Below are 20,598 nucleotides of genomic sequence, written 5' to 3'. Positions count from 1 at the left end.
CCCCAGTTTCAATTCCTGGGACAAGCCTCATAGTCTCTTGCAAACATCCTTGTCTCTCTTCCTTCATCATACTTCCCAGCAAATCCCCAATCTGGGCAAATGCAACTCTGGCTGCTTTTCACCAGAGCATGGGTCAAGTGCAGCACACAACCCTTCTAAGTCTTCCTCTAGTTCGCTAGCTGGTTCCCTAACCTCCCTAACTAGATCCCTAACCCCCCTCCCTAACTAGATCCCTAACTTCCTCCCTAACTAGATCCCTAGCCCCCCTTCCCTAACTAGATCCCTAAACCCCCCAACTAGGTCCCAACCCCAACTAGGTCCCTAAGCTGCCTGACTAGTCCCTAGCCCCCTCCCTAACTAGATCCCTAACTGCCCTCCCTAACTAGATCCCTAACCGCCCTCCCTAACGGGATCCCTAACCTCCCTAACTGGGGCCCGTGTGCTGCCTGGGCTTCCTGCCCTGTTTCTCTACTGTCACTTGTATACACACCAAGTGACTATGGAAGGTTATGTGTGATTTGTGAGGAACATAGGGAGAAGGAAAAGGAAGTTTCCCCAACCAAAAAAAAAAAAAAGGAGAAGAGAAAAAGGCTAAAAACAGTGCTTGCTATTAAACCACTGCACCATGGTTCTGTGCCCTTGTTCTGCTGCATATGGAGATGTGGGACTGGACGGCCTCATTCCAGCCTTAAGGGTGCACAGTCAGCTGGCTGGATGCCAGATTTCTACTTATGTCTTTTGACCTATTTTTTTTTTTTTTTTTTTTTTTTTTTTTGCGACAGTCTCGCTCTGTCACCAGGCTGAAGTGCAGTGGCACAATCTTGGCTCACTGTAACCTCTGACTCCCTGGTTCAAGCAGTTCTCCTGCCTCAGCCTCCCGAGTAGCTGGGATTACAGGCATGCACCATAATGCCCAGCTAATTTTTGTATTTTTAGTAGACAGGGTTTCACCATGTTGGCCAGGCTGGTCTCGATCTCATGACCCCGTGATCAGCCCGCCTCGGCCTCCCAAAGTGCTGGGATTACAGGTGTGAGTCACTGCGCCTGATCACAGCTATTTTAATTGTTGAAAATTTATCTAAGATCCCACCCTGCCTGGGCTGCACGAGCATCGCAGACAGCACCTGCCTGTGTCAGTCCTGCTGTTGGCTCTCCGCTGCCAGGCTTTCCTTGTTCTGGTCCAGGGATGGTGGGTCATCCCAACTGCAGGCGAGGGTGTGTTCCACATTTCCTCACACCCAGCACTTTGGGCAGGGTGGAGACTGCGGGGAGGGCTTCCCTCCTCTTTCAGTGTCATTCAAAGTCCTGTAAACAGGCACTAGCACAGATGGGGCAGTCACCACCTCCTGCCTGGCCTTGCCGGGACACCTGGGACCCCACAGCATTAACGGGAGGAGCACTGTTTCTTGCACCCTCCCCGGGGTCACCCTCCCTAGCCAGCATCGGGCAGGGTCATCTGGTGCTCAGAACCAATGTCCAGACCAGGACTAGGACATACAGTCCTACAGCTGGGCCATAAAAAGTCCTACAGCTGGGCCATAAAAAGTCCAGTTCTTTCTGACCCTGACCAACTGTCCACTCCAGCTCAGGTCCAACCCTGGGTGGGGAGGCAAGGACTATCCTTCTGTATCCCCCTCTTGCCTCTTGGGGGATGAGTGGAAAAGGGGCCCCTTCATGTCTGTTGGCAGCACAGGCGTAGGTTCAGGCCTAGTTGTGCTTAAACTCAGTCTGCATTTGATGTCTGCAGTGCCCACTGACCGGTGTGGACACAGGGACTTACAGACGGCTTCAAAGTGCCCTGCACTAAACAATGCCCCCTTCTCCCACTGAGATGGGGAATCCAAGCCCATCCAGGCCCAGTACCTGGCAGTTCCTGCTGGGGAAAACCACCCAGGCAAGCAGGCTACGTTTTCCTGATGGGTGAGGACCGACTGCATGGACAGCAGGGGCAGAGGGGACCCTGGGGAGGGAGCCTCCTAGGGAGATGTGCCATTCAACCAGCCTCTCAAGACTGGGGAGCTGGCTGGCATCAGGCGTTTCACACCCCATGCGCTCCAGGGAACAGAGATGCTGAGTGTGCACTACAAGACCCTCCCCAGGCGGTGCCCTGAGGTGCCGCGGAGAAGCAGAAGGAGGCAGGTTACATCCCTGAACAAGACAGAGGGCAGGGCAAGTGCTGTGCTGGGGATCTCCTAGCTGGAGATCTCCACCAGCTGGGCCCCCAGCGCCGCAGGTCCCCATATTTCTCCCTGCCTGCTTTCTCTGCCCCAACTCAGGGATCCTCATCTTAGGGAAGGAAGGGGAAGGTGGAGCTCAGAGGTCACGGTCTGCTAGGAGGCTGCACGGTCTCTCTCCCCTGGACTGCTCAGGGCTGGCTGTTAAACTGGGCTGGGGGAGGCTCCTGGGAGACGGCGCATGAGCGGTCCGCGAGCCCAGCCCAGCTGTGGCGGGAATTCTGGAGACTTCGAGCCAGGTCCTTGGCGTCCTGGGCTTCGGCTGTTCCTTCTTGGACTGGGAAGTGGAGCGGACAGGGTATGGCCCAGGTTAGGAAATCTGGCGCTCTTGCGGCGCGCGGGACCCCAGGGGCTGCTTAGGCCAGAGCGAAACGAGGGGTCCCCCCGCGCCAACGCAGGACCCATATCCACCCCTCCCGCTCAGACGGGAGGACGCGGTGTGCCGGGATGGGGGGCTGCTATGCTGGCTGCGCCGCCACCCGGCCTAGTGCCCTCGCCTCCAGGGGCCGGCATGGCCCTGTCCTTCGGGGCGGGACCCTGCGCTCCCGTCCCCCCAGTGGTGACGGGGACCCCCGACGCCGAGCAGCGCCGTATCTGGGGAGCGCCGCCCGGTACGCAGGGAAGAGGCACTCAGGGCTGCGCGCGCCAGAGTGCGGACCGCCGAGGGCAGAGCCACAGAGCAGGGGGGCCGGCGAGGGACCGCGGCCGAGGGCGTCGAGGGCGCCTCTCCATCCCCAGCGTCCCCTGACTTGCCCTTGGAGCCCCAAGCTCCCAGGAGCCGTTTTCTACTCGTGGGTGCAGGACTTAGTCCCAGAAAAGTTCCGGACACACGCGCTGCTGCCGCCGCCCGGAGACGAAAAGACAGTCCCCGCGCAAGCGCGGCCGACTCCCTCAGCTCCTGCGGCCGCCACGCTGGGAGCCCCGGCGTCCACGGTACGACGGGAACCAGGATGCAGCGAGCCCCAGGAGCCAGCCGCCCCGGTGCACGCCGGGACCGGTAGTCCGCGCCTCAGGGTACTCCGCCGCTCCGGTGCACGCCGGGATCGGTAGTCCGCACCCCAGCGTGCAGGCCGTCCCGGTGCACGCCGGAACCGGTAGTCCGCGGTGGCGCGGTCCGCCCCTCACCTGGCCAGCGGCGGGCGCTGAGGGGCCCAATGGGAGCCGCGGCTTGGCCGCCCCGCCCTGCGCCTCCGGACGCCTGTGCCGGGACAAGGCCGCCGCTGGTGCCGGGTCCTTGAGCAGAGCGCCTCCCGTCCGAGGCCAGCCGCCTCTGTCAGCCGTCCGCGCGGGCCGGGTCTGAAGCGCCGCCGGGACGGCGAAGAGCCGCGGCCGCCGCGGAGAAGGAGGCAGCGCAGGAGGCCGGAGCGGCCGCCGCGCCCGAGCACATGGCGTCCATCTTACTGAGGAGCTGCCGCGGCCGGGCGCCCGCCCGCCTCCCGCCGCCGCCTCGGTACACCGTCCCGCGGGGTAAGCGGCGGGCGCCCCAGGGCGGGGCCGGCTCCCCGCTGGTGGGTCGGGAGCGCGGACGACCCGCGGGTTCGGGCTGGTTGTCACGGCGATGCGGGGAGCCCGGTGGTCCCGGCCTCCGGAGCCCCTGCGGGACCGTGGGGCCCCGGGTCTCGTCGCGGGCTGGGCCGCCAGCGCCGGGCGGAGCCGCTGGGCCTCTGCCGCGTGTTGTGACCTTAGGCGGCCGGGTCCCCCGGGTCACTGCCTCAGAGACAGGCTTGGGAAAATTCTGAAGGGCTGGGCAGCCCTGGCGCGCCCTGCGCGAGTAAGCTTGGTGGAACGTGTCGTCCACGCACGAGGACGGCCGTGCCCTTTGGTCACGTTTGGGGTCCCGGAGACGAGACTGGGTGGGCAGGGCAGACACCGGCGAGCAGGACCTGCTGGGCTGCAGGAGCCTTCCTGGTCCGTCACTGATGAGGTGATGCCAGCACCTACAAACCCCTGTGGTGTGATTAGGCCGCGACCTGCACCCGGGGAACACGGGGACTCCGGAGCCGCTGAGGGTCCTCAGGGTGCGTGGCTTTAGCCCCCCTAGCCTCAGGTGCTGTCTGGAGTGAATGCTGTCCCAGGATGTGCCCACCTCCTCTCTCTCTCTAATTAACCAACTTATTTGAGTTTATGTCCTTATTTGTAAAATTGGAATAAACATAAAACTTGCTAAGAGGGACTCAAGTAAAATAATTAGTGCAGTGGTGCGATCATACTCCCTGCACCTCAAACTCCTGGGCTCAAGCTATCCTTCTGCCTCAGCCTCCCAAGTTGTTAGTTGTGCCACACAACACCCAGCTAATTTTTTTTTTTTTTGTAGTTTTTTTGTAGAGACAGGGTCTTGATATGTTGCCCAGCCTGGTCTTGAACTCCAAGGCTCAACTGATCCTCCTGCTTTGGCCTCCCAAAGTGCTGGGATTACAGGAGCCACCATGCCCAGGCACCCAGCTTCAATATTCTTGTCTCTGTTCCCCACCCCCAGAGAGACAGATTGAAGTTGCCCTGAATGTATCCTCCCAATTCTTGTATTTTTTTTTTTTTTTTTTAAAGACAGAGTCTCAATCTGTTGCTCAGGCTAGAGTGCAGTGGTGTGATCTTGGCTCACTGCAACCTCCACCTCCTGGGTTCAAGTGATTCTCTTACCTCAGCCTGCCGAGTTGCTGGAATTATAGGCACCCGCCATCACGACTGGCTAATTTTTGTATTTTTAGTAGAGACTGTTTTCTCCGTCTTGGCCAGGCGGGTCTCGAACTCCTGACCTCAGATGATCCACCCACCTCGGCCTCCCAAAGTGCTGGGATTACAGGCGTGAGCCACCGCGCCCGGCCCCCAATTCTTGTAATTTTTTTTTTTTTTTTTTTGAAATGGAGTCTCGCTCTGTCATCCAGGCTGGAGTGCAGTGGCATGATCTTGGCTAACTGCAACCTCTGCCTTCCAGGTTCAAGCGATTCTCCTGCCTCAGCCTCCTGAGTAGCTGGGATTACAGGCGCACACCCTCATGCCTGGCTGATTTTTGTATTTTTAGTAGAGATGGGGTTTCCCCATGTTGGTCAGGCCGGTCTTGAACTCCTGACCTCGTGATCCACCCACCTCAGCCTCCCAAAGTGCTGGGATTTCGGGCGTGAGCCACCTCGCCTGGCCAATTCTTGTAAGTTTTACAATAATGGCTGGTTAGCCACTGAAACTTTTGGAGTGGTGAGAGGATGTTGAGTGGTGGAACTGCACAGTCTGAAGGTGGAGCTCAGCATGTGGTCTTTCCAGTTGCTGTGTTAGATGTTAGAGCTCTCTCTGGACCTCTTGATGGTGATAAAAGTACTTTTAACACTTCGTGCTTATGTATCAGATTTTTGATAAATAATAATAATAATTAGCTTTTTATGTGCGATTCTGTCATTTCAGGAACACAAATGTCTTCTGTAGTTACTACTGTGCTTTGTGACAGGGACACTGGCAGGTCTGCTGTAGAAACAGTAGGGATTTCAGAGCCAGTGAGACCCAGGGCTGGACTGTGGAGGAGGTCCCTGAACTGATGAGTGATAGACCGAGTGGAGTGCTGCAGGCCCCTGCTATTAACATCTTAGATGAGTAGGGTTCGTTGTCACAGTTAATGAACTGACCTTGATCTGTTACTGTTCACTAAAGTCCATAACATATTCAGATTTTCTTTACTCTCCCGTTCTTCATTCTGAGGTCCTTTTTCTGTCCCAGGACCCATCTGTACCACCCTTCTTGATTGCCTCTCAGGCTTTCCTTGTCTGCAGTGACCTTGACAGCTTTGAGGAGTACTGCCCAGGTGGAGTGTAGGGTGCTGCTCTACTGGTATTTCTTGATGTTTCCTCATGATTAAGCTGGGAAAGATGGTTTTTCAGGAGGAAGACCACAGAGGTGAAGCATCCTTATCACATCACGTCGAGGCTCCATGCTGTCCAAATGATTTGTCACTGTTGATGTTGACCTTGATTAGTAGGCTGAAGTGGTGTTTGTCAGGTTTTTCACTGCCCAGTTACTCTTCTCCCACCTCTCTATATTGTCCTTTTTGGGAGGAAGTCGCTTTATGAGCAGAAGCAGGGTTGACTCTAAGGGCTGTGTGGGAGAGGTGACCTCTGGCCTGAGCCGCCTGGGGACAACAGTGCCATTTGTTGAAACTGGGGAGGACTTGGGGAGGAGCAGAATGAGGAGGGGCGCTAGTTGAGAGTTCTTGGAGGTGTGGACTGTGCCGTGCCCATCAGACCTGTGGGGCGTGTGTATTCAAGTCAGGGAAGAGATTGCCTGGGGAGGAGGTGGAGGTCAGGTAGGGAGGATCTCCCAGGAGTGGCACGGGTGAAGCCAGGTGAAGAAAGGTTTGTTTGTTCTTTGACCTGATCCTGGCACCAGCACTGAGGGCTGAAAACCCTGGAAGTTTCCTGAATGATGGGAGTGTCTTTTTTCATTTGTTTGTATTTTGAGACAGGGTCTTGCTCTGTCACCCAGGCTGGAGTGCAGTAGCTTGATCATGGCTCACCGCAGCCTCTAAGCGATCCTCCTGCCAGCTGATGTTTTAAAATTTTTGTAGACAGGGTCTCTGTTGCCCAGGCTTAACTCCTGAGCTCAACAGCGATCCACCCTCCTTGGCCTCCCAAAGTGCTAGGATTACAGGCATGCGTTTGGGAGTGTCTTCTGTTATTTGTTATCACTGCACCTGAGTTTATGCTGATGAGGTGACTCCAGGCAGGCCCTTAGATTGAGGTGCTGGCCATGCTGTGATTAGAGGGTGGGAACTTCCTGCCCCTTCCAGGGAGGGGAGAGGGTTTGGAGATTTAGTTCAGTCCCCATGGCCAGTGGGCCAATACTGTAATCAGTCATGAAGCCTTGATGGGAACTTCTGGATGAGGAGGCTGTTGAGGCTTCCCACTGGTGTCCACCTAGCTCCACAGGAAGAAGGATCCTGTGCTGGGGACCTCCCTGGCCTTGCTGTCTGGTTGTTCCTGGGTACCAGGTACCCTTTATAATAAACTGGGATAGTAAGTAGAGCCCATTGCTGACATCTGAGTCATTCTTGTGAATGATCAAAACCAAGGCGGTCATGGGAACCCTCAAATGTGTGGTCAGCTGAAGTTGGGTAAGCCTGGGCACATGGAGTGGGGGCAGTCTTGTGGGACTGAGCCCGTACCCTGTGAGGTCTGCACTAACTCTGGGTAGTGTCAGTATGGAATTAAATTGTTGGACTCCCAGTTGGAGAATTCGTTGGTGTTGGAAAAAAGAACAGAAGGGCTCCCAGCAGGGCCTGGCCACAGATGACACCTGTGCTCGTGAGGGACATGGAGCAATGATCCCCATCACCCCGAACGGCCTTGACTGGGGGTTCCTTGGAGAGCTGGGGACAGAAGCCGTCAGAACAGGTTTTGGGGAGAGCCTAGTAAGGGAGCCAGTGGGACAGGCAGTGTTAGAGAGAAGGTAGGGTCACTGGGGGACAGATCAGGGAACTCTGGGAGACCTGCCAGCCTGCCTGCTTGCCGGGCGGAGCCCTTGAGGCACAGGAGCTGGCCGGGGCAGGGGTGGAGGGGCTGAAGGTACCATGGTGTGGGGAGGATAGCGGAGAATGCGCTGGGCCCTCTTCATGTGGAGAAAGGTGGGGGCCAAAGCTAGTCTCAGCTGGAGTGAGAAGAGCCGTGGCATGCTCACGTGTGCTGTGCTTTGAATTTTAACTTAAAATGTAACTTGCTGTGTATGAGAACATAGCCAACATTTTCCCCTTAACCCAGCTCCCAGTTCACAGACCGGACTGTTACAAGCCCTAAATGTGGCACGTAGTAGGAATTTCCTTCCCCACAGAACCAGGAGAGTTGCCTCCTGTTAAATGAGGTGAAGTGACGTTTCGGTCCACTAGGAGCAGGGTCAGTGCCTGCCCTCCCCATCTTGTCCCTCCTCTCACGGTGGCTCTCGTTGCCGGCTGGAGTGAGCTCCCCCCATCTTAAAGCTGCACTTGCTGCTCCCTGGCTGTTGACTCATTGCAACCCCACTGCCTGGAGGTTCAAGGTCACTGGGCATCTCAGGGTGCTACCTGCTGTCTCCCGGCACCGCCTATCCTCTGCACAGCCTGGCCTGGCACCTCCGTGGGCTGGTGCCTCTGGCCCTGCTGCTCCTATTCCAGTCTTGTTCCCAGCATGAAGTTTGATCACAATGGGCTCTGAATGTCAGTAATATGAATGAACTCTGACTTTATGCTTATAGGAACTAGAGCAAGTTGGGGAAAGCATCAAAAACATGTTGAAATCCTAAAAATGTGCTGTACACTTATCACTGTTGTTTATACAAGAAATGGCTTACTCTTGGTGTTTTTGTGGTTCTTCTCTCTTTTTTTTTTTTTTTTTTGAGTGCAATGGCGCGATCTCAGCTCACTGCAACCTCTGCCTCCCGGGTTCAGGTGATTATCCTGCCTCAGCCTCCCGAGTAGCTGGGATTACAGGCACCTGCCATCATGTCCGGCTAATTTTTTTTTATTTTTGTGGAGATGGGGTTTCACCATGTGGGCCAGGCCGGTCTTGAACTCCTGACCTCAGGTGATCCACCCGCCTCAGCCTCCCAAAGTGCTGGGATTACAGGGGTGAGCCACCATGCCCGGCCTGTGGTTCTAGTAATTCTTTTTTTTTTTTTTTTTTGAGACAGAGTCTTGCTCTGTCGCCCAGGCTGCAGTGCAGTGGTGCGATCTCAGCTCACTGCAAGCTCCGCCTCCCGGGTTCACGTCTGTGCTGGGATTACAGGCATGAGCCACTGCGCCCAGTCCGGTTGTAGTAATTCTTACAGCTCTTGCCCCTTGGGATCATTGCTTGCTCTATAGGGCTGTCTGCATAGAGGTCATGTTTCCACTAGAGCCAGCTGAAGTGAGTGGGGATGGTGCCACCGGTAGGAGTGCTCCCTCCCTAGGGCTGGCCTGCTTGGCTTCCCTCTTGGGGTGTCTGGAGTCAGGATCTACTTGAGGCTTCCCATCTTTTTTTAGGACTACTTTCAGATACTGTTTTCATAACTGGGGCAGACCCTTCACTTAGCAGTGCTCTGAAACCTTCCAACACTCAGAACTGGCTTCCAGAAACTTACAGAGGTTTCTACAAAAGAGATCTGTATTCTTTCAGATTTTTTTTTTCTTTTTGAGACGGAGTTTCACTCTTGTTGCCCAGGCTGGAGTGCAATGGTGCGATCTCAGCTCACTGCAACCTTTGCCTCCCAGGTTCAAGCGATTCTCCTGACTCAGCCTCCCAAGTAGCTGGGATTACAAGCATGTGCCACCATACCCGGCTAATTTTGTATTTTTAGTAGGGACGAGGTTTCACCGCTGGTCAAGCTGGTCTTGAACTCCTGGCCTCAGGTGATCCACTCGCCTTTGCCTCCCAAAGTGCTGGGATTACAGGCGTGAGCCACGGCGCCCCGCCTTCTTTCAGACTTAAAAGAAGGTTTCAGGCTGGGCGTGGTGGCTCACGCCTGTAATCCCAACACTTTGGGAGACCAATGCAGGAGGGTTGCTTGAGGCCAAAAGTTGGAGACCAGCCTAGGCAACAAAACGAAACCCCGTCTTTACAAAAATTAGCCTGGCATGATGGTGCACACCTGTAGTCCCAGCTACTTGGGAGGCTGAGGCAAAAGGATCCCTTGAGCCCAGGAGTTCAAGGCTGCAGGGAGCCATGACTGTACCACTGCATTCCAGCCTGGGCAAAGTCAAATAAATCAAAATGAACAAAAGGCTGGGCACGGTGGCTCATGCCTGTAATCCCAGCACTTTGGGAGGCCAAGGCGGGCGGATCACCTGAGGTCAGCAGTTTGAGACCAGCCTGACCAACATGGTGAATGAAACCCTGTCTCTACTAAAAAAAAAAAAAAAAAAAAATTAGCTGGGCATGGTGGTGGGCACCTGTAATTCCAGCCACTCAGGAGGCTGAGGCAGGAGAATCGATTAAACCCAGGAGGTGGAGGTTGCAGTGAACCGAGATCATGCCATTGCACTCTAGCCTGGGCGCAAGAGCGAAACTCCAAAAACCAACAACAAAAAAAGGTATCAGTATAAATCCCTGATTTACTACTCATTTATTTTCCCCTGTTCCTGTTACAGGTAGTCCAGGGGATCCTGCTCATCTCAGCTGTGCCAGCACCCTGGGGTTGAGGAACTGCCTGTGAGTAAATCAGTATCACTCTGCACCTGTCTGTTTGAAAACAGGGTTTGAAAATGGTGGAGAGTCAGGAGTGACTCTTGATTTTTGAGGGAAACAGTGTATCCTACTTTCCTGTTCTTTGTTTCTTTTAAACCTTTATCTTTCCATTTTGAAAATGATTGTCACATGCCTCAGTGAATCTATAGGCAGTATAGAAACATTCCTAACCTCAGTGCCCAGTTGCACTTGGAGAGCTGGGGACAGAAGGCTTCCTGTCCCGTAACAGGAATTAAATGGAATTTAATTGTTGGACTCCCAGTTGGAGTGGGCACTGGCCACTGTGCCCTCAAAGTGCCCAGTGTCAGTATTTTGATGTACAGCAAGTCTCATTTAATGTCTGTAGGTTCTTGGAAACTGCAACTTTTTTTTTTTTTTTTTTTTTGAGACAGAGCCTTGCTCTGTCACCCAGACTGGAGTGCAGTGGCACATGCTTGGCTCACTGCAACCTCCGCCTCCCAGGTTCAAGTAATTCTCCTGCTTCAACCTCCCGAGTAGCTGGGATTACAGGCATGCCTCACTGCACCTGGCTAATTTTTTTTTTTTTTTTTTTTGAGACGGAGTCTCGCTCTGTCACCCAGGCTGGAGTGCAGTGGCGCAATATCAGCTCATTGCAAGATCCACCTCCTGGGTTCATGCCATCCTCCTGCCTCAGCCTCCCAAGTAGCTGGAACTACAGGCGCCCGCCACCATGCCCGGCTAATTTTTTGTATTTTTAGTAGAGATGGGGTTTCACCGTGTTAGCCAGGATGGTCTCAATCTCCTGACCTCGTGATCCGCCTGCCATGGCCTCCCAAAGTGCTGGGATTACAGGCATGAGCCACCGCGTCCGGCCGCACCTGGCTAATTTTTGTATTTTTATTAGAGACGGGGTTTCACCATGTTGACCAGGCTGGTCTTGAACTCCTGACCTCCCGTGATCCGCCTGCCTTAGCCTCCCAAAGTGCTGGGATTATAGGTGTGAGCCACCATGCCTGGCAGAAACTGCAACTTTAAGGTCCACGAATAACGTTTTATTATAACTTTGGATGAGAAAAGAAATTGGTTTTCTTATGTCTTTTTGCTTAAGGTTGCATTTTCTTTTTTTTTTATTATTTTTATTTTTTTTGAGACAGTCTCGCGCTGCCGCCAAGCTGGAATGCAGTGGCGTGATCTCCGCCCACTGCAGTCTCCACCTCCCGGGTTCAAGCAGTTATCTGCCTCAGCCTCCCGAGTAGCTGGGATTAGAGACGCCGCCACCACACCCAGCTAATTTTTTTTTTTTTTTTTTTTTTTGAGACCGAGTTTTGTTCTTGTCACCTAGGCTAGAGTGCAGTGGTGCGATCTTGGCTCACTGCAACCTCTGCCTCCCGGGTTCAAGCGATTCTCCTGCCTCAGCCTCCCTAGTAGCTGGGATTAGAGACGCTGCCACCACACCCAGCTAATTTTTGCATTTTTAGTACAAAAGTAGAAAATTTTCACCACATTAGCCAGGCTCATCTCAAACTCCTGACCTCAGGTGATCCACCTACCTCGGCCTCCCAAAGTGCTGGGATTACAGGTGTGAGCCACCGCGCCCAGCTGCTCCCGTTATTTTCTTTAGTGAGTTCTCCAGCAGTTGTTCCTCCCTGGGGACCAGTTCCCCCAAACCTCGTCAGTCTGAACCTTCCTTCTAGATGAGCTGAACCATTTCACTTCTAAAACAGTCTTTTTGGGATTGTATCTGAAGTGTCATTAAACCAGTTGGGAAGGAATATTACTTTTTTTTTTTTTTGAGACAGGATCTCATTCTGTTCATTGCCCAGGCTAGAGTGCAGTGGTGCAATCATGGCTCACTGCAGCTTTGATCTCCCAGGCTCAAGCCATTCTCCCACCTTAGCCTCCTGAGTAGCTGGGACTACAGGCATTACCAACATGCCTTGCTAAATTTTTTTCTTTTTGGTATTTTTTTGTAGAGACAGGTTCTCACTATGTTGTCCAGGCTGCTCTTGAACTCCTGGACTCAATCAGTCCTCCTGCCTTTGGCCTCCCAAAGTGCTGGGATTACAGGTGTGAGCCACTGCACCCGGCCTGTTTTCTTTGTATAGGCCACATGCATTGCATTTTAGATAATTCCCAGATGTTTATTATTTTCATTATTTCTTTTCATTATCTTTTCTAAGTGATCATTGCTGTCCCGTAAGTTGCTAAGTTGTACAATTTTCTTGTATCTGGCCCCTTTCCTGTTATTTGTTCAGCTCTTGTAGCAGCCCAGGTTTAGTTTATGGCTGTGATCTTAGTACATAGTAATCATCTGCCTCTTCTTTCCCAGGGCTTCTGCTTCTGAGGTGGTTTCATTTCTTAGCTCAGTAGCCAGATCTGTGTCAGAACAGCTGTAGTCAGTCATGCGGTATCACAATAGCAGAAAATACAGGATCTAGTGTTTGTGACATATGATGTTAGCTTTTGGGTTTAAGTAATCTTTGTTCTGTCTGTTACTCTTTTTATTAGGAATGGATGTTGAATTTGTCAAGCAACTTTTTAGCATTTAAATTTCATACTAAAACATAAATGCTGGCCGGGTACGGTGGCTCACACCTGTAATCCCAACACTTTTGGAGGCTGAGTTGGGCAGATCACGAGGTCAGGAGTTCAAGACCAGCCTAGCCAACATGGTGAAACCCCATCTCTAATAAAAATACAAAAATCAGCTGGGCATGGTGGTATGTTCTTGTAATCCCAGCTACTCAGGAGGCTGAGGCAGGAGAATTGCTTGAACCGGGACCCGGGAGGTGGCAGTTGCAGTGAGCCAAGATGGCGCCACTGTACTCCAGCCTGGGCTAACAACAAAACATAAAAGCTGTAGTTTATTCACGTAACTTTTTTTAAAGTTACCAATTTTGAACATCTACTTAAAAATTTAAACAATGAGGACTGTACAGCTGTTTTGATGGACTTGTCTGCTTATCAAGAATTATGGATGAGGCCGGGCACAGTGGCTCACGTCTCTAATCCCAGCACTTTGGGAAGTTGAGGTGGGCAGATCACTTGAGGCCAGAAGTTCAAGACCAGCCTGGCCAATATGGTGAAACCCCATCTCTACTAAAAATACAAAAATAACTGGGTGTGATGGTGCGCGCCTGTAGTCTCAGGTACTTGGGAGGCTGAGGCAGGAGAATCGCTTGAACCCAGGAGGTGGAGGTTGCAGTGAGCCAGGATCACACCGCTGCACTCCAGCCTGGGCAACTGAGGGAGAGTCTGTCTCAAAAAAAATAATAATATAATAATTATGGATGAGGCAAGGTGCAGCGGCTCATGCCTGTAATCTCATGCCTGTAATCCGAGGCGGGCAGATCACTTGAGGTTAGGAGTTCAAGACCAGCCTGGCCAACATGGCGAAACTTCATCTCTACTAAAAATACAAAAATTACCTGGGCGTGGTGGCACATGCCTATAATCCCAGCTACTTGGTGGCTGAGGCAGGAGAACTTCGTGAACCTGGAAGGTGGAGGTTGCAGTGAGCCCAGATTGTGCCACTGCACTCCAGCCTGGATGACAGAGCAAAACTGTGTCTCAAAAAAAAAAAAGAAAAAAGAATTATGGATGGTGGTAATGTTTCAGCAGCCAAAAAATTTTACTTTTTATTTGGTCACACAATATAAACACCTTTGCATTTTTAGTACAAAAATACAGTTTTCACCACATTGGCCAGGCTCATCTCGAACTCCTGACCTCAGGTGATCCACCTACCTCGGCCTTCCAAAGTGCTGGGATTACAGGTGTGAGCCTTGTAGTCACCAGATAAGTAGCTATAAATGGTAACCATTTACATTAGTTTTTGTAAACAGTTATTTTACAGATGCAGGTAATCCTCAGATGAAATGGCCCAGATCTCTGAGGGTGAGTAGGTGGATCATTTTTTTGGGGGGGGTGCGGGAGACAGAGTCTCACTCCATCGCCCAGGCTGGGGTGTAGTGGCACAATCTCGGCTCACTGCAACCTCCGCCTCCCAAGTTCAAGCAATTCTCCTGCCTCAGCCTCCCGAGTAGCTGAGATGATAGGCGTGTGCCACCATGCCCAGCTAATTTTTGTACTTTTAGTAAAGACGGGGTTTCACCATATTGGCCAGGCTGGTCTCAAACTCCTGACCTCATGATCTGCCCGCCTCGGCCTCCCAAAGTGCTAGGATTACAGGCGTGAGCCACTGTGCCTGGCCTTTTTTTTTTTTTTTTTTTTTTTTTTCTGTAGAGACAGGGTCTCACTATGTTGCCCAGGCTGGGTTCGAACTCCTGGACTTGAGCAGCGCTCCTGCCTTGGCCTCGTGCAGTGCTGGGATTACAGGTGTGAGCCATGGTGCCCAGCTGATAGAGCATTTTTTTTTTTTTAAGACAGTCTCACTCTGTCACCTAGGCTGGAGTGCAGTGGCACAATCTCGGCTCACTGTAGCCTCTGCCTCCCTGCAGCCTCCACCTCCCAGCTTCAAGCAGTTCTCACGCCTCAGCCCTCCAAGTAACTGAGATTACAGGTGTGTGCCACCACGCCCTGCTAATTTTTGTAGTTTTAGTAGAGACAGGGTTTCACTATGTTGGCCAGGCTGGTCTTGAACTCCCAGCCTCAAGTGATCCACCCACGTTGGCCTCCCAAAGCGCTGGGATTACAGATGTGAGCCACTGCGCCCTGCTGGAGTATTTTTGATCCAAGAGAACATCGTGGACATTATGTAGCAGCTTCCAGCCTTCTTTCTCATAGAAACAAAGGCAGAGAAGCAGCACCCAGACTTTGGGTAAGCAAACTATAAGACAGCAGTTGTGAGACCCAGCAAACTTGAATCTCACTCAGTGGGGAAACCTCAGCTGATGTGAGGCTATTTTTATTTCTAAATCTGTACTTAGCGTGAATGCTGATGGGATTTGCCGGGGGATGTTACTGTGGTGAGGACCAGGCCCCTGCAGGTGTGCCCAACTCTGGATGGCTCCCTGCCTTCACTGAATCCACCGTGTGCTTCTCTGCCTGGTCTGTTTTTCCGAGTCTTCGTCTTTGCCTGTCAACACCCCGTGACTGCTGGCATCATGCCTTCTTGTGGAAGCCACCATCTTCCTTGCTAACTGAGGGTTGTGGAGTTGTGTAATTCAGCTTGATGCAGGGAGGAGGTGTATTCCCATGTGTGGGCACTGTCATCACCCACACAGGGAGGTGAGCCCACCTCACAGAAGGAACACAGCCTGGCCAGGGGGCAGTCTGAGCCTGCGTGGGCTCTGCTGCATTCTGTGTGGCTCGGCTCTCGGCACGCCTTGACTCAAGACTGCGTGGATTCAGGGGCCCCTTCCTGGCTCAGAGGTGACCCCAGAGCTGAGGAGAACCTAGAGACATGGTGGCTGGGGCTGGGCCAGCGCCCGGAGAGAGTCTGAAGCTGCCCTCACAGGGATTGGGGAGGTGACCGAGGTGGGGTGCCTGTCCCCCTTCCCACCCCTCCCAGGCCTCATTGGTGTCCACCAGGCACCTTCCACGTGTCTTATTTCCCGTATTCTTGAGAACCTCTCCATGAGGTCAGTGTTGGGTTTGCATGTCTGTAATTGAGGGAAGATTTTGAGCCTGGGAGAGTTCTTGGGGGAGGTCCCCAGACCATTACTGGTGCAGAGTGGAGCCCCTGCTGCTCGGGCTTCTGATCCTGGTGTGTGCTCGCTCTAAGCTGCCCTGGGCTGACAGTGCCCTGCACCAGCCGCACTGCCCTCTCTGGGCTGCAAGCCGAGGATCCCCATCTGAGAAACAAGCAGCGGGTCCAGAGAGTTCCCCGCCTGGCTTCCAGCCCTGATTGGTGGCTTCGCCGAGGCTGCAAGGCGGTGGTAATCACGAGAGCCACGTCGTTGGTGGGTGTTCCCACGTTGCAGGTACCGTCCTGGTACTTAGTATCTGTTAACACACAAATTCACGAGGAATGCTCCCAAAGCACAGAGAGGTTAAATTACTCAGTCAAGTTCACGCAGCAGTAAGTAGTGGAGCTGGAATTTGAGCTCTAACAGTCTGCTCCGGAGCTCGGGCCTTGCTGCTGGCGTCAGGCCAGGCACAGAGAGCTGATGGAAGCAGGAGGAGCTGATGTGAAGTTATGCGACACACATGGCCTTTTAGGTGAGCTCGGGCCACCCAGGGGGATTTGTGTCCAATCAGCAGGGGAGTTTCTAGTGTGCCAGGCAAGACACGCAGGAGATCGTGAGGCTGAATGGGCCTCGCGCAGGTCAGCTGTTTGAATTTTGGACTGTAAATGGTGGTGTGGCACCACGCTGCGGTCAGATGATGGTCTCTGTGTTGCACACAAACCATAGGTTCTGGGCCAGGCACGGTCTATGCTGCAGAAGCTTAGGCTGCAGTGGCCTCCTCAAGGCCTTTCTGTGGGTGGATATGGCACAGGCGGCCACTGGGGCCGATGCAGCGTGGACCGAGATGGGTCTGGGTTAGTGCCAGCCTCCCACTGCTGCCTGTGAGGCCTCGAGCCTGCTCTCTGGCCCTCGCTGGCCTACATTCCAGTTGGGAGAAAGCAAATGTGGTGCACACAGTGTGCACCTGGTCTCTAAGACGGCCAGATGTCAGCAGGGCACCCGCTAGGAGGCAGCACTGTGGATGAGAGGCGAGAGCGGTGGAGTGGTCAGGGAGGTCTGAGTGAAGCAAGGGCATGAGCTAGGGATGTCCAGGCGGGGGGGCAGGTGTGAGGCTCTGGGCTTGGAGCCTGCTGGTGCCGGACAGAGTGGGCAGGTGGGTAGAGGAGGAGGAGATGGGCCTTGGCCCTTATTCTTTGGATTTTGTTGTTTTGCTCTGGTGCCTGCGGGCAGCTAGTGTAGAGGTCTGAGGTCAGCGAGCACCCTTACTGATTTGCAGGACTTGTTCAAGAGCCACGGGTCTTTCCAGAAAGTCACTTGTTGGAGGAGAGGACCTCCAAAGTCAACAAAGTCTCTGCTCTGCACTCCATTCCCCCACGAAGTGCCAAAGCAATGCACCCTACCTCCCCAAGTCTCTGGGAGTGGGCCTGGGAGACCCACCCAGGGATCCAGCCTTTGCTGATTGTGTTTGTGTCTGACTTGCCTGCCTTTCTGTGGGGATCGCCCGCCCATGCTCCTGTCTGACGTGCTGTGGGGCTGAGGGGGCTGCACACTGTCCTGGCCTCCCTTCCGAAGGGCTCCCCAGCGGGCAGTGCAAAACATCAGGAAGTAGGTGGGATTGTGTGTGGTTGTGACATGGCATGGCACGGGGCATGTGGGTTTTGCTGCTGTTGGTGTTCGGTGCTGAGCTGTCAAAGGCTAGTGCTGGCTCTTACTACTGTTTTCCACTCTTCCCTTTTCAAGGAATGTTCCATTTGGCTGCTGCACTCCCATCCACCCTGTGTACCCATCCTCCAGAGGCGATCACCTCGGCTGTTGGACTCTGAGGCCCGAGTGCCTTCGCATAGTGTCGAGAGCACCATGGACCTCTACCTCTGTGGGTTTTGTGGCTGTGGGACCTCAGTGCCTTCCTGTGCGTGGCTGGCACTCTTCGCGCCCTGTCCGCGATGACTCGGTAGTAGAGAAGTCCCTCAAGTCCTTGAAGGACAAGAACAAGAAGCTGGAGGAAGGCGGCCCGGTGTACAGCCCCCCCGCAGAGGTGGTGGTGAAGAAGTCCCTGGGGCAGCGGGTGCTGGACGAGCTGAAGCACTACTACCATGGCTTCCGCCTGCTATGGATCGACACCAAGATCGCGGCACGCATGCTCTGGCGCATCCTCAACGGCCACAGCCTGACCCGCCGGGAGCGCAGGCAGGTAATGGGGACATGTCTAGTCCTTTCTTTTTTTTCTTGCTCTATCACCCAGGCTGGAGTGCAGTGGCGCAATTTCCTGGGCATGGGCGATCCTCCTGCCTCAGCCTCCCGAGTATCTGGGACCACAGGCATGTGCCACCACACCTGGCTAATTGTTTTTTATAGATCCAGGGTCCCACTTTGTTGCCCAGGCTGGTCTCAAGGTCCTGGGCTTAAATGATCCTCCCACCTCAGCCTCCTAAAGTGTTGGGATTACAGGTGTGAGGGCACGGCCCAAATTCTTTTCACTCTGTAGATTGCTTGAAAAATATTTTTAGTGCTTGCTTTCTGTTTGGTAGAGAATAAAAATCGGTAAAACCTATTGCCTAGGAAAAACTCAGTTTACCTGTGTATTTCCTCTACCCTCCACCACAACAGTCATCAACATAGAAGACCACGCAGCAGACACCAGCTGGGTGTCCTCTGATTCAGTTCTGATACTGTCTACCCAGAGATAACATCAGATCCCACAGGGTGAGGGCTCTGTCCCCAAGATGACCCCTACCAGTCTCAAGTCCAGGCCTCTCGGAACTTCTGACAGACTGGCTTCAAGTTAGGTTCCCACCACCCCCCCTTTGTTTTTTTTTATTATTATTATTTTTATTTTTATTTATTTATTTATTTATTTTTTGAGACGGAGTCTCACTGTCGCCCAGGCTGGAGTGCAGTGGTGCGATCTCGGCTCACTGCAGGCTCCGCCCCCCGGGGTCCACACCATTCTCCTGCCTCAGCCTCCCGAGTAGCTGGCACTACAGGCACCCGCCACCACACCCGGCTAATTTTTTGTATTTTTAGTAGAGACGGGGTTTCACCGTGTTAGCCAGGATGGTCTTGATCTCCTGACCTCATGATCTGCCCACCTCGGCCTCCCAAAGTGCTGGGATTACAGGCGTGAACCACCGCGCCCAACCTTATTTTTATTTTTTGAGGCAGAGTCTCACTCTGTCGCCCAGGCCTGAGTGCAGTGGCACAATCTCGGCTCACTGCAACCTCCGCCTCCTGGGTTCAAGTGATTCTCCTGCCTCAGCCACCTGAGTAGCTGGGACTACAGGCATATACCATCACACCCGGCTAATGTTTGTATTTTTAGTAGAGAGGGGTTTCACCTGTTGGCCAGGCTGCTCTCGAACTCCTGGCCTCAAGTGATCCACCTGCCTTGGCCTCGAAAAGTGCTGGGATTATAGGCGTGGGCCACTGTGCCTGGCCCCCTCTTTGTTTTTAAATTGTTTTGTTTTTGTGGGTACATAGTAGGTATACGTATTTATGGGCTACATGAGGTGTGACACCCACCCCTGCCCCTTTGGGTTTGATTAATTTGCTGGAGCGGCTCACAGAACTTAGAGAAACACTTAAATTTATCAGCTTACTATAAAGCATAGTGCAAAGGATGCAGGTGAAGAGACCGTAAGGCAAGGTATGTACGGGGAAGGGGCATGGATCTTCCATGCTTCCCAGGTTGCAATCCCCGGTGAACCTCTACCGTGTTCAGCTTTCTGGAAGCTCCTTGAACCCAGTCCTCTTGGGCATTCCTTCCCTCAGGGAATAGGACGGAACCCTCTTTAGGGAGGGTCTTAAAACCCATAGTCAGGAAGTTGGGAAGATTAGTGACCTGCCTTAGGGCAGGTGAAAGGAGCGTAGAGAGGTCAGAGGCCTGCCCCCAAGGCCTGACACACCTAACATTATCACAAGACTGTAACAAGGGCAGTAGAGCCAGGAACCGATACCTGTCATAACACCACACCTATGGAAAGGCGCACCTCGCCACCGAATTGAATTGCAACACCGTCTGCTCCTGCTTCAACTCTTTCCCACCAGCAGTTTTCAGCACACACCTCCACCCACTCTCGATGCCTTCACCCTCTTGATGCCATGCCCTGGCTCTCCACTGCTGTTTCCTGGGGGGGGGTCTGCATCTGCACAGTTGCACCTCTGCTGCAGGTGCAGGCCCTTTCTGTCTTAATTGCTTCAAGGTCTGTCTGGAGGGGCTGCGCGCGTCCCTCTGGGTGAGTTGTTTTTATTTTTGGGATCCGTGCTTCTGACCCCAAGGTTCCACATCTGCCATCTGTGATAGAACCTGCTCGCTCACCAGTGCCCAGGCTCTTGGGGCTCCTGGTTTGTCCTCTGGTGCACCAGCTCCTGCTGTCCTTCACGGTTCTGAAAAGATTCTCCATTTTCTGTCTTTGTCTCGGGGCTGCAATCTAGATGTTTTCTTTCTATTTTATTCATTCTCTTTTCAGCTGAAGTAATCTTGTTTAATGCAGCCACCAAGGTTTTATTTTCAGTGCCTATGTTTTTAACTCTAGAAGCTCAATTAGTTTATTTTAAATTAATTTTTTAATTTAAAAGAGATGGAATCTCACTTCAGAGGGGTAAACCTTGTGTGATGTAGGTGGTGAGCTAGTTTCTTCAGCA

The 20,598-nt window shown here is 53.2% G+C and overlaps 1 protein-coding gene across 2 annotated transcripts in view; it reads left to right on the top strand.

Annotated features, from left to right (window-relative positions):
* The first annotated feature begins 363 nt into the window (after positions 1 to 363).
* LETM1 (leucine zipper and EF-hand containing transmembrane protein 1) overlaps positions 364 to 20,598 on the top strand; it is a 45,612-nt gene continuing 25,377 nt past the window's right edge. Inside the window, exons 1-3 of one of the 2 annotated variants that reach the window (XM_034958189.3) lie at positions 364 to 3,701; positions 10,309 to 10,369; positions 17,698 to 18,148. In XM_034958189.3, the coding sequence (XP_034814080.1) occupies positions 3,620 to 3,701; positions 10,309 to 10,369; positions 17,698 to 18,148 (594 nt within the window). In that variant the 5' untranslated portion in view covers positions 364 to 3,619. The remainder of the gene's footprint in view (positions 3,702 to 10,308; positions 10,370 to 17,697; positions 18,149 to 20,598) is intronic. The other variant, XM_034958188.3, reaches the window with a different exon arrangement.

Source organism: Pan paniscus, chromosome 3 (genome assembly GCF_029289425.2).
Source record: "Pan paniscus chromosome 3, NHGRI_mPanPan1-v2.0_pri, whole genome shotgun sequence".
Taxonomy (NCBI): Eukaryota; Metazoa; Chordata; class Mammalia; order Primates; family Hominidae; genus Pan; species Pan paniscus.
This window is presented reverse-complemented; position numbering and strand designations above follow the sequence as displayed.